Source organism: Rhamphochromis sp. 'chilingali', assembly GCF_963969265.1.
Source record: "Rhamphochromis sp. 'chilingali' genome assembly, chromosome: 6".
NCBI classification, from domain to species: Eukaryota; Metazoa; Chordata; class Actinopteri; order Cichliformes; family Cichlidae; genus Rhamphochromis; species Rhamphochromis sp. 'chilingali'.
This window is the reverse complement of record NC_137933.1, coordinates 34,127,591-34,145,382: the sequence shown is the minus strand read 5'-3', so window position 1 is coordinate 34,145,382 and position 17,792 is coordinate 34,127,591. Positions and strand designations below refer to the sequence as shown.

The following is a 17,792-nucleotide window of genomic DNA, read 5'->3' as shown; positions in this document are numbered from 1 at the left end:
GTGTTTTCTCAAAAGATGATGCCCACTGTGCGTTATATTACGTTCACACTGAGCTACTGGCAGCCTGGCATGAAATGGCACAGTGTCTTCTGTCTTATATCTGAAGACATCAAAAGAATCTTAGCCCGCTTTCATCTGCTGCCTCAGTCCACTAAGACCCTTATTTTCATATTAGAGACCCCAAAAAGACAGGCGGGCACTGACCACGGAGCCCCGTATGAAATGACTTTTACCCCTGGGAAGCCCATCTGAGAGGATAATGTTGATAAAAAGTGAAAAAGTAGTCAGAGATCAAAAGAGAATACAAAGAGAATGTGTATTTAATGATTGCACGCTTCGTCAAAGGTAATTCAATCAAAATAATGAAAAAAAAAAGAAAAGATTTTACATACTTTGCGATGTGAGACGCAGAGAAATTATTCTGCCCGAGTAAGCAACCCAAACCCCAAGCCGAGGGAAATGTTTCACAGCTTGCCAGTGAATCTATTTTATGTTTCGCTTATTTGTATTTCATTTTAATATAAAAGCAAGCAAGCAAACAAACAAAAAACCCACAACAAACAGACGTTTCATACACGCTTGGATTTGAAATAACAGCTGAGGTCGCTGGTTTGGGATCATTTAGGATGCCACCAGACCCCAACTGGCAAAAATGAAACAGAGAAATGAATGTTTTGGCGTCACCTCGCGCGCGCTTGAAAGCCAGAGCCGAACGGGAGCGTAAAAGCAGACAGAAAATGTCACGACGCTCCGGAAAACCTGAGATGTAATTTTCATAATAAAAGCATTGTAAAGCACGAACATGGGTCACTGAGGGGTTCTGTTGTATGTGTGTGTGTGTGTGTGTGTGTGTGTGTGTGTGTGTGTGTGTGTGTGTGTGTGTGTTTTTAACCCGTGGTGCACCTGTAACCAGATTAGGTTTGGTTTCTGGCTCTACGTCTTTAAGACTCTAAGAGTGTGCCGCATTGTAAATATTTGCTATTTTCAAAGTCAGAATGACATGCCCTTCTCTCGGTCCATTTTTACTTGAGCTATCGCCAGTCGCTTGTGCTTTAATCTGAAATCGGTGTAAGGAAGTCGCACAGCCTATTGTCTATCGCGCGTGTCGTCAGTGGCGGCGCTCTGGATCAAAGGCTCGTTTGGCTCCTTGGTTTTATGGTCCTGTTCTGAGCGCAGTCTGCTCTCGGTCTCCACGGACGCTCCTCTGTCTGGATAGCGCGTCTCTATTTTTTTGTTATTCCTTCTTTGGATTATATTCATCTGATGGTTTTCAACTCCAACTCGATGCATAGAAATGGGTAAACTGCACTCGAAACATGGTAAGACGTCTTATTCCCGAGAGAAAAATCACAGCTGTAGTTGCTGGGTGTTGCGATACTTTCGAGTTACACATTGATTGTCTCTTGTCTTTCTTTTTCTTTTTCTATCTCCTTCTCAAAAGCTGCTATTTGTAAACCGCGGGAGAGTCCAGAAGGTAAGCGCACTTATTCCCCTACATGATGCACTCAAACATTTTCTGAGCATTTCGGTCAGTTTGTGAACAGCGGAGCAGTTTCCAGAGTCCGTATCAGCCTCAGTTTATTGCAGCACGAAGACCCCGAGAGTCTTTGAAGGTTAACGCGCTTGTAGTGTGAACACACTAGAGAGAGAGAGGAAGAAAACGGTTTGTACTCACTGCTAATACTGCTGCTTTTGTGTTTCAGGCGACAGTTTTGTAGTGAATGCCTGTTTGGCGAGGAAGGGAATCGATGACTGGCTCGTGAAGCAGAAATACTACTGCACGAGCTCGCGCCTCGAGCAACAGGACTGTCACCACAAGAATAACTGCGGGTTAACTGCACGGGTGAGTGTGACTGTATACGTACACTCGGATATTCACAATGAAGTTTTGCTCCACGACTTCTTTTATTTGTAAAGTTTGTCTTGTAACTCAAGTATTGCGTGTCTCCTCGTACATGTTTCACACCTTAAGCAGTTTTTAAAAAAACATTTTATTTCATATTTTTTTAATGCCACTTCTACGATAGCACGCGAAGCTACATTTAACCTCAAGTGTTGTCAGTCTTTTTTGACTCTTTGGTGGATAAACTTTTAACAGTGGCTGTTCACGGTGAGTTAAATGTCGCTCATGACGGGATAAAAGGTAATTAAAGTAAACCAATCGCAATCTTACTTTTGTTTTCCCTGTGAGCAAAATAAGACCGTTGAGCTCACAAATGCGCAGCCGTATGCACTTGATTGAGGGATTATTTTTCAGGTAACAATAGATCAAGCCTTGAAAGCAGCTCAGTGTGACAGTCCGGTGACAAGTGTGGATCGTAAGGGCTGGAGAGAGAAATGTTGGAGGTCATGCTTGTTTTGTATTTTGGCATTGCCGTAAACACGGTGCTGTTGTCAAGCGGGGAAATCCTTTGGAATTGCTTCAGAGGAGCGTTAAGCCTCTTTGGTTTGCCATGCCTTCCTCAAAGGCAGCATGTTTGAGGAATTGGAGCCCATCAAGAATTTAAAAAACAACAACAACAACCCCCCCCCCCCCCCCCAAAAGAAAAAAAGAAAAGAAAAGGAAAATCAGTCCCTCCACTCACAATCCAGACAGTTTGAGAAGAAATACATCAATTTATTAAATGCATCCCACAATCCAGGATATATCACACCTACTGTAATATTCTGTTGTGTTATTGCATGGCATGATTTTCCTTTTTAAAATACTCGACAGATCCTTTAGTGTTCAGTGTTCTTAAAGACTAGAATCCTATCATCAGCGACATGCAGCTCCGTGGCATCATTTTCATGCAGCAAGCTGAAACCATGTTATGCCCATGCTTTTGAACTGTAAATAACACAAGTGAGACAGAAATACACATGCAGATTATAATTCCTTAATGAACCACTAGTATGAGAAGTCATTGGCATACAACCCGAGAAAGTGTAAGGCAACAAAAAGGTCTGCTGATTCCCACCAAAGCCAAAGATAAAATCCGCTGTTGTTTTGTCTGCTGGTGCAAGAGTTCTTTGGTAGATTTGGTAAGCGGAGCTGTAGAATAAAGTGTAGGGAGCTTGGCATCTACATGAAAAATTGTTCATCCTGACATGTGCCCAGAGCTGCAGCAAACTTTATCATATGGTAACAGGATCACACTCACAGCAGGCACTGGGATGTATTTTGAAGAGGGGTTTTATGGAGGAAAAACAATCTGAATCCCATGTTTCTTTTTCAGAGCATGTAGCTGCTGCAAAAATCCATTCCATTTATTTAGCTGTTTATATGTTCAGCGGGGTTCATATGCTTCGGGCAATTTAAGCATTTAAAACCACATTATTATCATGCAATTACCATAAATTGTTACTGCAAAAACAAACATTCGTTACTTTTTTCCTCGACATATTCACATGCTGCTTTTCCCAGCAACAGTCATGTGTGAAGTTTTGGCTCAGGATGGATGAGGCCCCCGCCAAAAGGGTTGGATGTTTTTGAACAATTTAGAGTTCAGCTTGTATAAATAATTCAAGTCTCGGTGTCTAATAGCTTATTTTATAACTCAGAAGGAAAATGAATAAAAGAAGAAAAGTTGTTTCCACATCAATATTTATTTGAGCACTTTTCTCTTTTGTTTTGTGATTATAAAGTGGATTCTAAATCTGTAATGATTATTAAAGTTTAAAGCATTTATGTTTTTTTCCCCATTCTGTGCCAGGGCATGAAGCATAGTTTACATTTTTATAAAGACAAGACTTTGCAATCCCTCATGCTCTGTAGTGTACTGAGTTACACATTTGCCTAATAAGCAAAAGATACTCAGTTTGATCCCGGGAAGAAACACAAATCCCGCGGGAGTTGCGTCAGGAAGGGCATTTGGCGTAAAAATATGCCAAGCTACCCGCATGCGGAAACCCCTTGTGAATAAGGGAGCGGTCGAATGTCGCCTTTGAATAAACATTCACATTAACCTAATCATTAATCAGAAGCAACGTGGTTTACAAGCTGTGTCGTGATGTGAAATAGCTTTCCGTAATTTCCCTACAGTCTTATATAACTGCATAGTCATACGTTTTATGTTTGGGTTGTGTGGCATAAGCACCGTGTGTTGCTTTTCTTCCCAGTATTGTTAAGAAGAGTTACACAAACCATACCAAGTCTCAACCTTTCCAGTGGATTTACGGAATAATTCCATGAGTGGAGGTCATTCCAAACCTGTTTCATTGACTCCATAAATAATGCATTATCTTAGTGATCATGAGTCGTTGTTAAAATGAAGTAGGTTTGCCTCTATTAAAGAGAATGCTTACCATATCATTTTAACTAAATTGAAAGACTTAATGATGTGTGAGAAGAAGTTTAAGAGGCTGGCCCTGCGGTGCTTTAAGCTTAAAATACAATAAAACAAAAATGGGAGCTAATCTTTTGTGCGAAAATACAAGTCTACTCTCTTTGCTTTAAAAGTTGTCCATATTGCGTAGAATACCTGGTGAGATAGTTATTTATACCCATTATTCTTTAAGCCCCCTCTCCATGCTGAAACAGGGTCCGGCAGAATGTGAGTCGGGTGTCAACAGTGGGGAGTCCACGCTTGGAATTCTTTTGAACCATTTTTTTTTTCAAACCATATTCCCCATCAGAACACTGCAGATTTTAAAGTGGTCATTGTTCAGTAGAGTGCCTCACATTGGCAGTTTTTCTTCATTTAATGGTTTTAGATTGAAATTGTGTTCGAGCACACACGGACACACTAAGGCTTGTACTTGAAAGCACTTGAAGACTTAATGATGATTCCACGCAGGCTCTACACCCATTCATGATTTGTGTTGTCAGATGTAAGGTTGCGGGAGCTTGGCAGACAGTGAGTGAGTGGTGTGGGCAGGTGGACCCGTTGGTCCTCAACACACGAGATCCAGGTCATGTGAGCCTTGGCACACTTTAGCCCGAGTGCACAGCATGGTGTCTGCACGTACCAATAAATCTGATATGTTATGTGCAGCCTGTAAAATTCTTTGCTGACAGAGACATTGATAGGGATTGAAGATTTTCACGACTTTTGGACTTGGAAGTTCAAGTTTCTGGTGACTACTTTCTGAGCTTACCTCATTTGGAACTGAGTGCCACTTGTCACTTGCCTTCTTCATAAGTTTTCCCTTTCAATTCTGAAATCCCCTTCCCCCTCTTTTGCTTCTCCCTTCTCCTCCTTTCTCCCTTCCTATCCTCCATCTGTTTGTTGCGCTCACCCTGTGGCCTTGTGTCAGTTGCGGCTGATGAAACGAGGCTGCATTTGAAGTGGGCCACGCTGGGGGGTGTTTTTAGTGACACTGATGGCCACTCCACCCTAAAGCCCTACCCTCTGTATAGAAAAAACCCCCTCCATGTCCAGTCTTGCCAAGCTACCACTCTCCAAAGCCTGGATTAGTTTTTTTCTTCAGCTGAACTTTCATCAGTTTGTGAGGAGCGCAGAAAAAAAGCAAAGGTACATCAGTCGACAAATGCAACTCAGAAGTGAATCACAGTGGAACTTCTGGCCCCAACTCCTCCTGTCTCACAGTTGGTTGCTAGGTCTTTGATTTGTTTTTGTTTTGTTTTTTTTGAAAGTAGAAAGGTTTTTTTGGAAATAGGCCTAAAGCTTTTAAACGCATTCCCTCAGCCTCCAAGTCTGATAAAAGACATGGCAGGTTTTGCGCCCCCTTCATTTTTCGTTTTTCGCTTCTGCTGTTGTGCTTTTTCTTTCCTTGTCGTTTTCACAAAGCAAGGGCCCTTGTCTAGAAGCTGAAAGCACCTTTCAAATGCAGACTCCTCTTCCTCTTTCTCTCCTTCTTTCTGTTTTCTCCCTGTGCGTTTTCTTTTCCCACCGCTGCCCTCTTGTGCGTGCTGTGTGACGTATGCCCCTCTCCCATTGGGCTCTACCCCCTCTGTGCTCCCAAGGGACCAAGGGCCTGTTGTTGCTCTTTGAAGAGGCTGGGAGAAAAGTTTGGAGCCACACTCTAAAGAGAAGAAAAGCACTGGCCTTTGGGAGGAGGGGTACCACCTGGCCATGGAGGGGCTTGGCGATTTTCTTCTTATTTTCCCATGAGAAGATGCTGTAGAAGTCTTGGGCTGACATCAGCGTAGCTGGGGGACTGGGAGGTTCAAGGAAGTGGACGTGGCTTTAATGTCACATCAGGCATCATATGTCAAAAAGATTCCTGAAAGCTGGAAGAGTTTCTCCTGTGTGACAAAGCAGAGTGGATAACTCTCAGCTGTTGTGAATGGTGTCTTCTTTATGTCAAAGAATGTTGAGGTTTTGTGTAAGATTGAGCTCTAGTAGCATTTAGTCACTTGATCAGGGTTACTTGTGTTTCTTTTTTATTAAATCTAATGAATCAATTTCCATATATTTCACCATATTATACCTACAACGGAATTTATTAAGACGTAGAAGTCTTTAACATATTCTTTGTGAAGGAACTGTCACTGTAGGTCTCAGTAGACATAAAATTATTAACATGTCATTAGCCAGAGTGAAATGCTCATGTATGTGCATATCTGTTCAAGCGTGTGCATGTAAGTGTGCAGTGTGTCTGGAGTCAGCTGTCCGGATGCACTTCACAGATCAAAGGCTTCCACGGGAATGTGCTCTGAATCTCAGGGGATTAGCAGCTGAGATTGTGCTTTGTTTTCCCAAATATATGCTCAGTACGGAGCAACGGATAGCTGTTGATCAAAGTGTCTTTCTGGCTGGAGAGTTTTGTTCCGCACTTGAGGGTGGCATTTATTTCACGACTCGAAAGAATGGATAGAGGATGTTCTCCTCTTTAGTCTCCCTGTGGATTGAAATGGCTGATAAGTAGTAAACAGTATGGATGGTGCGACTCTAATTACAGAGTTTCTTTAACTGACGTCATTATCTTTTTTGATGTGTTTCTGCATGGGACATGCTAAACTTATAAATGTTTTGCTTTTTACATTTTTGACAAGAAACATGAAGTTATAAATAAGAGTAATAAAATGTAAAACATGTAGATAGCTAGAAGTTTCTCGGAGCCAATTGCAAAATTTTGAAAATTGAGAGGAAGAGAAAGCTGTGGTCTGATATGTTGTAGTTATTTTTCCATGTTTTTCTTGCGTAAAGCGAATGCAAAACTAGACTTTCATACTTCCGGGATAGGCGGCGTTGTGTGCATGGGTCTGGGAGAAAACTCTAGGTGACTGGGGACCCTGCGGTGGTCCTGGGGTTTCTGTGGGAGCTCAGTGCTCAATTTAATCACCCACTTAAAAGGCTCAGCTGAAGTGGGTGTTTAAGTGTTTAAACCCTGAATAATTCTCTGTTGTTTGTTTATCGGGTTCCCCTGCGGGTTGCGCTGTGGCCCATGCAGTAAGTGCTGAATAATTTGACTGAGCACTCAAACTGACTCTCATATAAGACAAGATTAACATCTGCATAAAACTGCGATCAAGCTCTCATGAGTGTGTAGTGAACATGCACACTTGTGGACCATGAAACGCAGAAGCACTCACTGATATACATACACGCACTATCCATGTGTTTATCCTGTTATGTGAATCTATTTATCACAGCTAATAGTCTCAGTGTGATTCTCTTCCGCATCTTTGTCTTACAAACTGGACCTAGGGAAATGCCACTGATGGAGTTCACAGCTTCCTTGAACCCTGCTGGTGTATTTATCCTCCTTGTGTTTGTGCTCTTTGGTGACCAGGGCTCTAAGGCCACCTGAGGTGGAGGGAATGGAGGAAGTGGGTTTAGGTAAACAGAGGTGGGAGAGCATTGTGCCTCTTACTGACAGAGGTTCCAGGGCTCCTCAACTTTTCCTGTGGCGCCAGGGATGGAGGAGGTCTGGATTGTCTGTTAGGGGATGTTTTTAGTGGAAGGAAAGTTAAACAGAAGATCAACCCTGCTGAAAGGAAAGCTGTCCACCCCCGGTGTGTTTATTCTCCACAGGTGCCACAATCCAAGGAGGACCTCACCCTGTAGGCACTGAATGGAGAAGATCAGCCCTCTGCTCCCCAAAGAGCCATTTACCCTGTCTTTCAAACTCACAACTTCTTCGCTTAACTTTTTCATAGCAACAGAAATGTCCCACTCACATGTAAAAAAATTCTTAAATGTAGGATTTGTACGTCTTTAGGGACTGCAGTCTAATTTTCAAGCTCTTTAGACTTACAACATGGTCTGAAATGTAAATATAGGTTTGGCTGTGGGTTTATGAGAGATGATGTGCAAGTCTTATTACCATAGGCGTGTATTTAGAGTGTTAAAGTGTCCTGTTTTTTACCATCAAATATTTCCTCTTCATTTTAGACAACTTTATATTTGGAACCCAATTCAAACAACATTAAATTAAATCCCCTTCTGTCTAAATTGAAACCTACATTTGTGTATATTACTCTGATCTTCTCATTGTCATTGTTCATAAAGGATGTTAATGCTTCCTGTATGCTATTTATGGCAATTACGATTCTGACACAATGCAGCTGGTCTATTAAACCATTAGGAATTTTATTTTTAATTTTATCTATGCTTTAATATGAACAATGTTAGTAAAATGTGGAAGCAGTTTGCAATTGTGTAACTACTCCACTGCAAGTTCATTATGGTGAGCAGTGACACAAGCCACTAATTCCAGTCAGCTATGAATAGAAACGTGCCTCTGGCACCAGCGCGCTTGTATATAGTAGTTGAAGTGTCTATTTCTGCTGCTATGTTTACTTGCTAAGTTGAAACACTCTCTGTAATTACAGAGATTATAAGTCCACAGTTAAAAGGTCAGATGTGAGCGATGTTTTGAGGTGGTGGCTTGTGGCTGGCAAGATGGCTGCTCCAAACATGCTGCGCGTTCATGTGTGTGTGAGTGCATGGGCATGAGTGTGCACAGGCAGAAAGGAAGAATTTGGCCACCTTGGTGTTGAGGTCAGTCCCATCTGGTCAGCATGCACATGTTAGAGGTTTTCATAACTGCCACCTACCACGCGGAGTCCCACTGTTTATTACAGTGACAAGGTTTAGTATTTGGCTTTGAATAAATGCACCAGCAACTGTCATTTGGGGGAACTTGATTACAAAGATCTGATTTTATGGCATTTAATCTACAGGTTGTTTTCTTGTGTATGGTGGCTGGAATGAGCCCAGAAGGCAGACCTAAAAGAGACCTTACAAAACTAGCTTAGTAGATGAAATATTTGGTGTGTGCCAGCTTTTAATCTGACATGTAGTATATCCAATAATGAAAAATTGCTCAAAAAGAGTCCTTTCTTAAAACATTACAAACTTACATACAAATTATGATTTTGTTCAGAAAATGTAAGATTTTAAAACATCGTGGAAACATCATCATCATGCATTTTATGCTATTTTGGAGCAAAAACTTTAAACTGTAGCCACTGGCATGTGAAGTTACTGGGGTGGATCTTCTCATTTGTCTTTGGTAAAAGGCTGAAGTGCCTGTCACTGTCTTGCTGCCCTCGAGGTAGACTTCTTGACTAAAACCCTTTTCCTCCCACACTTTGCAGTACTTGAGACTGGCGTCTGAAGCCACCCAGACGACTGAAGGACTGTCTCTCCTCAAAGAGAGCTTTGACTAATTACTAAAACCCTCTAGACACAATGTAACACATTGAGTCTTGCACTCAGACACGGAAGCAAGAGTGTTTCCAAGCATTTGTCTTAAATATATAATCCATCCTATTTTGCAGTAATGACTGACACATTTGGCAAATACCATATTCTGTTAAAATGCACAGCCTGGTTCTCCTGGAGAGCTACTAAAAGTAAACTAGCTAACCTAGAATGGTCTCTGAAATAACGTGTTAGTTACAAATGTGATGGACACAGAAACACCTTCACATTGGTGCTTTCCTCCACCGTACTTAACCTGGATCATACAGATCTTTACATCACTAGATTTGCCAGTCTTACATGATGAGAATCTCTGTCAGTTTACAACTCTTAGCTCTAGTGCAGCTCTTAAGTCAGATCAGTAAATAAAACAAAATAAAACAAAACAAGAAAAACCTCCACCAGATGATGACCTATGCCAATGCCCATATACTCAGAAGCTGCTTCAGCCTAGCAATGAAATTGTTCTTTATACAAATGCTGCTGAAGTTTTGACCTCTTCTTTACACCTTGGAAGTAGTTGTGCCAATATATTTGGCAAATTACCCAACCATAGTGCATGCATGCACTCGATAACCCCAGAAGAACTGCTCTGCCCTTTTTGCCAAGAAAGGTTCAAAATGGAACAAATTTCATGAGATATCTAACCACATACGCTTTTGGAGATGAGGTGTGTCATTTTGTGTAAGACACCCTCTCTTCTCTTTTAATCTGCTCCTATTCTCTTTTCCCTATTCTTTGGAACTGGGCTTGGCTCTGAATTCAGAGGGCCATAATGTTGTGATTTGTTACTTTTGGCAGTCGGGAACCACCTGTAAATCAAGGCCAAGCGACAGGCCGTCTCCATTCTCTTCCAAACTGTAGCTTTCACTTGAGAATTGACATTCCCAAAATGCAGTTCACTGGCTGGTTGAGAACATGTTATAAGGATTAACCTCTTGCTCATATCCCATTTAACTCTCTTGACTCCCAAAGAAAAAGTTTAAATAAAAACCTTGCTTTCTGTTCACATGTAATCTTTATGTCTGTCTGTGACTGTTCTCTATGAACTCTGTTAACTAGAAGTTCAACTGTAGACATCTCAGTAAAAGAAGACGCAGAATGACTACGGTTAACATGTTGGAGTGGTAACTGCTGTAAAGCATGCGTGCTAATAGTTTTGTTTACAGCTTTGGCAAAGTATATCTAATCCTGGCAGAGCTGGCTCTGTTATTTTTTAATACTCTACAATATCTCAAGTAGGGTTTGAACAAAGTAAGAAAAGTTTCCTAGATGAAGCCCAATATTTCTCCCGTTGTAGGAAACGAAACAAACGTGATGAGTTGTCTAAATTGCTGTAGGGGCGATCATGGCGTTAGACTCTTGATCTTGACACCATGCTTCCCCCCTCTCCTCCTGTCTGGCAAGATGTGGCTTTGATAAACACTGTGATACATGTTAATCGCAGTGGTTACATATTTTTCAAAAGCTAATCAAGGTTGTTACCTCAAGTAACACGCAGGGTTTACTGCCCGAGGGGCTGGCTGAGTTGTAAAAGCTTATCTTTGCAGGTGTAAAAGTTTTGTAAATGGGTCATTAAAGTGTTGGCCAACTTCACACATAGAACACAAAAAAAGCGAGAGGGGGAGGGAGATTACTTTGGATCAGCATGTTCCTGAAGCATAGAGATGAGGGCTGTAAATCTCTGCTAATATTCCACTGAGCCTTTCAGGAGGCAGCCTTTGATGTGGGTGAGGTAATGTGACCAGCAGTGTTTGCAATGTTAATCTGACGTGGAGAAATGACTGGTGGCTGTGCACTATCGCTCCACAAAGGAAAGGCATCCAATCGCTGCCCTTGATGGTGGTGTAAAAAAACAAAAACAAAAAAGCAATAACAACAAATGAATTTGAAGAGAAAGCCAACACGTGTGCAAAATTTGCACTTTCACCACACGGACACGTGTCGTTTAATTTAACATACAACACACAGGGCAAGGTCTGCTGAGCCACACCATATGCAAGGATTTTTTTTACCCTGGTGTGTGTGTGTGTATGTTTGTGTGTGGAGAATCTCTCCATGACCTGTGTTGTGAACTGGAGTTAACACGGTAAGCCCTCCGGCATGTGCAGCCTCCTCAAACCCTTCCAGCTTTGTGTATTGCTGACCATGCACACTTTAATCATAGAGCTGCTTCCTCCAACCTGCCTGGTGATGGATCCAAACTCTGTGGCTATAATTTCCTTCCTGGGGTGCAGGAAGAGAGGTGGGTGTGCCGTGACTGAGGGGGTGTCAGGCATGGGGCCGCCGAGTCTGCAGAGAGTGTGTATGTCTTTGAAGCTCCCTCTGAGACGTCAAATTACACATTTAGCCCTGTTTAGTCGACAAAGTTTAAGGAGTTGCAATTGCTCAATTATTCTTTAGGTTTGTTATCCACTCAACTTAAGTGTTGCTCTTTCTGTAGAGGGGGTGAAAAATCAACGCAGACAAAGTGGTTGAGATGAAGGAGAGGAAACACTTTTTCACATTGTGTAATCTGATTATAAGCCTTCTGTTGTGTTTTTGTTTCTCATTAAACCGGTAACAGTGTTGGTCAGCTGTGTAGTATGTTTACTATACAGTACGTCTAGCATACGCCAGATGTACCGTAAGGTGCTTCAGATTAAAAGCATCCACCAGATAGCAGTTATTTTGTGAAAGGGTGCATGTGAAAGGCTCAGCATCAAAAGATTTTCTTACTGTGACCCCTTGGAAAGGCATTGAGTTTCTTATCAAAGGCATAAAATTGCATTGTAAAACAGAGCAGATATGACTTCCTTTTGGCATTGCAGACTACTTATGAAATGTGTCTTACGCATTTGTTCAGAGTGCTGCAGTGCTCTGAAATTTTAGACAGCCTAAGCATCTGTTCTACTGGAGTGATTTCAGTAAACTACTTCATCATATCACGATAAGCCTGGTAGTCTCTTTGTAAAAACAAAAAAACAGATTTATCATGTTTGGCTGGAGAGAAATGCAGAGACATTAATTTGCCATGGCTCTCAGGCTGTAGGTGGTTTAAAAATTGGCCCCATCTTCCTACCCTCCATAAATGGGACCGTCTCACGTCAGCTTTGCTATGCTATATGATTATCTGAGATCTTTATTTCATGTGTGAAAACTGATCCCCTTTGAAGCCTCACTCAGAGGCAGTGCATTGCTTCACTACCTCACATCAACACCCTCTATCTTGGCTCCATCTCAGAGCGTCATGTTTTACTGCTATGTAGTGTTTTGAATGAGGCTGTTTAATGTTGCTGGAAGGTGAGGAGCACTCCAGCATAAAGAGCTGAAAAAGAAGCTTGAATCCAGGTCTAAACTGTTTTTTGATGATTATTGGTGGTCCATTTTTTTCCTTCAGCGGCACCACCGTGACGCTTAGCATACATAGGATAGGTACTGCTCCAGATTCCAAGAGGTGTGTAGCTCAGTCCTTTGAAATTGCCTCACTTTACTTTTTAGGATGGTGAGGGGGGGAGGGGAGGGGGTCCTCTCTTGAGGTAACACTACACCTATAAGCTAATTTGCAGTTCTAAAACTAATAAGATTTTTTGTGGTTGTTTTACTCTTGGTTTTCAGCACTGGGGCTGTGTGTGTGTGCTTTGGAGCTTCGGAAAAATCCCCATGCTATACAGCTGTTTTCTCCATTAGTAATTCATGAACTTTCCTAATGGCTTCAGTCCAGGTTACTCGGAATCAGTCAAAATCATTCCGGTTGCCAAGTGGACTAGATTTATGGAAATATGTATAAATATATGGTGACAACTTCAGTGTGTCTTCACATACCTGGTATGAGGATGCGCAAGTCATATGTTTGTATTCTGTGATATGGCCTGTGAATTAACATATATAAATGCAAATATTGAACATGTTGTGGTTGCGAATCTTTTACAAGTGAGAGTAATCACTTCTCACTTTCTGCAGTACTCTTCTTCACCCCCTCCAGTGCCTGGTGGCTTTTATGTAAGTGTCAGTGCCCTCAGCCCTCCCGTGTTTGAAAGACTCAGGGAAGCAGCCATACTTGGAGAAGCATCGCTGCTATTTCCACTTTCTGCCTGTCTTGCCTGTTTGGCTAAATGGCTGTCTGTGTGCATTGCTCGCCGCTTCAAGTCCGCACCGCTGCTCAGAACTGTGCAGCTCTGAAGGTGTTTTCTTGCAACGGAGGGAGGGCCGCAGTTCTAATGAGATTTTTCCTGGGTTTTGATGGAGTGCCAGTAGTGCTGCCATTGCTCTCGAGGCCTGACTCCACTGAGCCCTGGCGCGCGATCAGGGAGAGCTGTCGTCAGTCGCATAAATTGTCAGCCTGTGTGGTGGGTCATGAAGGCAGACAGCATAGAGACCAAGAAGCCTTGTGGGACTTTCCCCACAATCACATACAAGTACATATTACTTGCACTTTAATGTACCCTTTTCCTTCAAACACAGACTTGAAGAAAAAGTGGCCCAGTGGGGTCCATGTCTGCAGTGCCTGTGTAAGAATGACACTAGAGGCAACTTTCTAACTTACCTCTGCAAGTTGGTTCTGTGCTGACATGTGCTCACTTTTTCACTTTTGCTGTCTCCTTGCTCTATCCAGGGAGGCAAGACCAAACCCACTCAGTTACTGGAAAAACAGTATATGAGGCAAAAACAGAGTTTGGATGATTGTAACAAGCTAGAATGTCAATATTTGATATGACCACAGTTGTTATTATTTTGAACTCCCTTAGACAAGCTTTCTTCTAAATTCTTTAAGTTGTCTTCTGGAATATGTTTACAGGCTTCTTGAAAGACATTCAAAGCTCTTCTTTGGATGTGGCTGCCTTTTGCTTCATTTTCTGTCAAGATGATCGTGCACTTCATCAATAATGTTGAGGCTCAGGCTCTGGGGAGGCCAATCCATGAGTGATAGTGTTCCACTGTGTGTTTCTCTATCCAGGTATGGTCAAAGGAGCTTGCAAAGAAAAGCGTCTTGACTTTTTTAAGTTGCTTGAAGATGTTTCACCTCTCATCCGAGAAGCTTCTTCAGTTCTAAGGTCAAATGGCGGAGAGTCCCAGATTTAAACCTGATTTAAAGTCCAGACGCTTTTCTTTGCAAGCTCCTTTGACTACAATGACCTGGATGACTGAGAACCTTCACAGACCTATCCAGGTATGCTTTTACTGCACTGGCAGTAAAAGCATACCTGGATATGCCTTTACTGCCTTGATATATGTTTGGGATTAGTGTCATGCTGAAAAATAAAACTGTTGCCAGTCAGACTTCCAGATGATTTTGCATGGTGGATATGATAGGCTGGTACAGAGCCTCCACTAGGTATTTTAAGACCTTTTATCTGGGTTAGGCTGGATAAAAGGTCTGTCCAGACATCACGAACTGCATCAGGGACTTATCTGATTATTTCAGGATTCAAATAAGGGATCCTTTGAGTCATTTATTTTTTACAATTTTCAGGTAGTAGTCTGGTGACCATGGGGATGGCTTCAAAAGGAAGATCCCTCACCTGCTTTCTTCGTTCCTTTCACGTCAGGAGCTCGGATACTCTCTGGTCGTCAGCCTTCGTTTGTCTCCATTGGTTCCATCAGTGCTGTCTCTCGTTTCACTCTGACATCCTGGTCTGTTCGTAACACCGATTCCTTTCCAAATCCGCCTTTAGCACTCCGGGTGTTACTAAAGTAAACTGTGTGCCCCTTCCTACCCATTGTCAGGTCTTTGCCACATTTGGATCTAGCCAAAACACAATCCATGTGTCTCACCCCGCACTGACATTAATCTCAGAAAATATTATTTTAACTGCCAACAAGGCCAACGTTTTAGTACCGTGAGGTTGTCTACCCGAAGCAAGATGAAAATAATTTGTAAAATGTGTTAATAGGACTGTGGCATTTTAATTTAATTTCCTTCAGAATGTGCTACAACAAATTATTTAGAATTAAATTGGCTTCGTATCAGGTTGGGCTATGACAAATATATCCATATTAGCTTTGATTCTGTCTCATGCACACTGCTATAAAAACTTTAAACAGTCTTCAGCCTGACAGCTCCATTGTACAAAGATGTCTGATTGCATCTGTGTGGGAACTGCCTAGTGAACTCACAGGGAGCTAGTGGTTTCATGTGTGTTGCCTCCTGCGAAGGCTACCCAGGCAGCTTTGTTTACAACAATGGGGGCGATCGTGGCTCAAGAGTTGGGAGTTCGCCTTGTAATCGGAAGGTTGCCGGTTCGAGCCCCGGCTTGGACAGTCTCTGTCGTGTGTCCTTGGGCACAAGGACGGTGGTCAGAGGCCCCGGTGGCGCCACTGTCCGGCAGCTTCGCCTCTGTCAGTACAGCCCAGGGTGGCTGTGGCTACAATGTAGCTTGCCATCACCAGTGTGTGAATGGGTGGATGACTGGTTGTGTAAAGCGCTTTTGGGGTCCTTAGGGACTAGTAAAGATAAGATAACCTTTATTAGTCCCACACGTGGGAAATTTATTTTGTCACAGCAGGAAGTGGACAGTGCAAAAGTTATGACGCAAAAATTAGAATACAATAAGAATAAATACAGTACACAGCTGTACAGAAAAGCACTATACAAATACATACAATTTGTAAGGTAGTTGAAGTACATTGCTACGACGTTAATAAACAGTGACCTCATCATTTTCCCTTTAGTTAACAAATAAATATTGGAAATTTGTATCAGTCATCGTTTTTTTGTAGCTTGCTACCTTTGGATTTGGACTTTGCTATCTTACACATATTGCCAATTTAAATAAAATAGTGTGACGTTAACCTGCTTTTACCATTGACCCGCCCATTTTATGAGCACTCTCTTATTTTGTAATTTAACAGCCAAAATCACAAAATAAGTAGTAAATTATAAAACATCTTTAATAAAGAGTTAAACATGGACAAAGAGGTATGTAAACCCGCCATCTATGTCTAGACTATCTAAAGACACATTTTCTGACTAATGGGTTTTGGAAGGTTGAAATCTTTTCAACACAGTTTTAGCACCAGATAATATTTTATTTTTAGTTTGGGGTTACATTAGTATAAAGCAATCAATGAAACAGATGATGTTAATTTGGCATTGTTTTTTATAACATCTAACAGCTGACAGTTTTGTTAATAAATAAGACAAATAAAAGACATTTAAAGTTGTAACACTGTATATGATGTTAGCACAATAAATATTATTAAACATTTCATCCGTCTTTGGCACTTCCAAATCCATATTTATAAAGTGTACCGTTGATGAGGTTTCCAAAACAGTTCCAATGGCCAAACTAAACAGGCCTTCAGACCAGTGAGCAATGTAGATGGGATGTTGTAATGGGACTGGCACACTGTGTTTTGTGTTACAGTCCAGTAATAAATCACTTTCTGGTGAAGGGGATTGAACAACTTTAAAGCACACAGGATTCACACGTGTACGCTTACACTAAAACGCTCGAAGAAGCTCTGAAAGAACGGGCTGCTATTGAAAGCGAAATGCTTTATGCTCTGGTTTCCACAGAACATTTAACATCATGTCAGGAAATTGTTTTAGCTGGTCCCAAGTCGAGAAAAAAATGTTTGTTTGTGCCCTGGAGGCTGCAGTTTGGGCTGAATCCCACAGAGACACTACTGGAAAGTAACTCCATGATTGAGTTTTCATAAAACTGCCTCAATGAGAAACAGGAGTGCAAACACCTAATGCTGTAACACCTATTGTATAACAGAGTCAGATCAACAGTGCGTCAGTGTGGATTTTATGTCATTATGGAGGTTTAAATTTTGTCTAAGCTGAGGTTGTGCTACTGTAGATGAGAGGGGTGAAAGGGCATCTTCTCTTTGAAGTGCTCTGTCACAGTGACCTCTGCCCTCTGAATTTACAAGAGTCCCATAGATGCCCATTACTGCCTCATTTCTTTTCCAAATAAGATTGATGGCTCTGTTGTGGTTACTGTTTTACATGCATTTTCAAGATTATTGCAGACACGCACTGTGTGTGAATTTAATGAGACATGGTCTTCTCGTTTGATAGCCCTGAGCATTCAGACTCATTACGTGTTTGTAAATGTTGCATCAGTCGAGCCTCGTCTCCACTCATTAGTTCAGAAATACATTTCAAGAGGATGACCAGCATCGCAGTTTAGGGCAAATCCATGTTGAGCTTTTTCATTTCAAATCCAACCAGCACGAATGAGTTCAAACTTTTATTTTTGTGGTTTT

General features: G+C 41.8%; 1 protein-coding gene across 1 annotated transcript in view; it reads left to right on the top strand.

The window, feature by feature from the left end:
• Positions 1–1,079: 1,079 nt before the first annotated feature.
• nkd1 (NKD inhibitor of WNT signaling pathway 1) overlaps positions 1,080–17,792 on the top strand; it is a 33,379-nt gene continuing 16,666 nt past the window's right edge. The window contains exons 1-3 of the mRNA XM_080885478.1: positions 1,080–1,319; positions 1,442–1,474; positions 1,704–1,843. Of these exons, the coding sequence (XP_080741604.1) occupies positions 1,295–1,319; positions 1,442–1,474; positions 1,704–1,843 (198 nt within the window). The 5' untranslated portion in view covers positions 1,080–1,294. The remainder of the gene's footprint in view (positions 1,320–1,441; positions 1,475–1,703; positions 1,844–17,792) is intronic.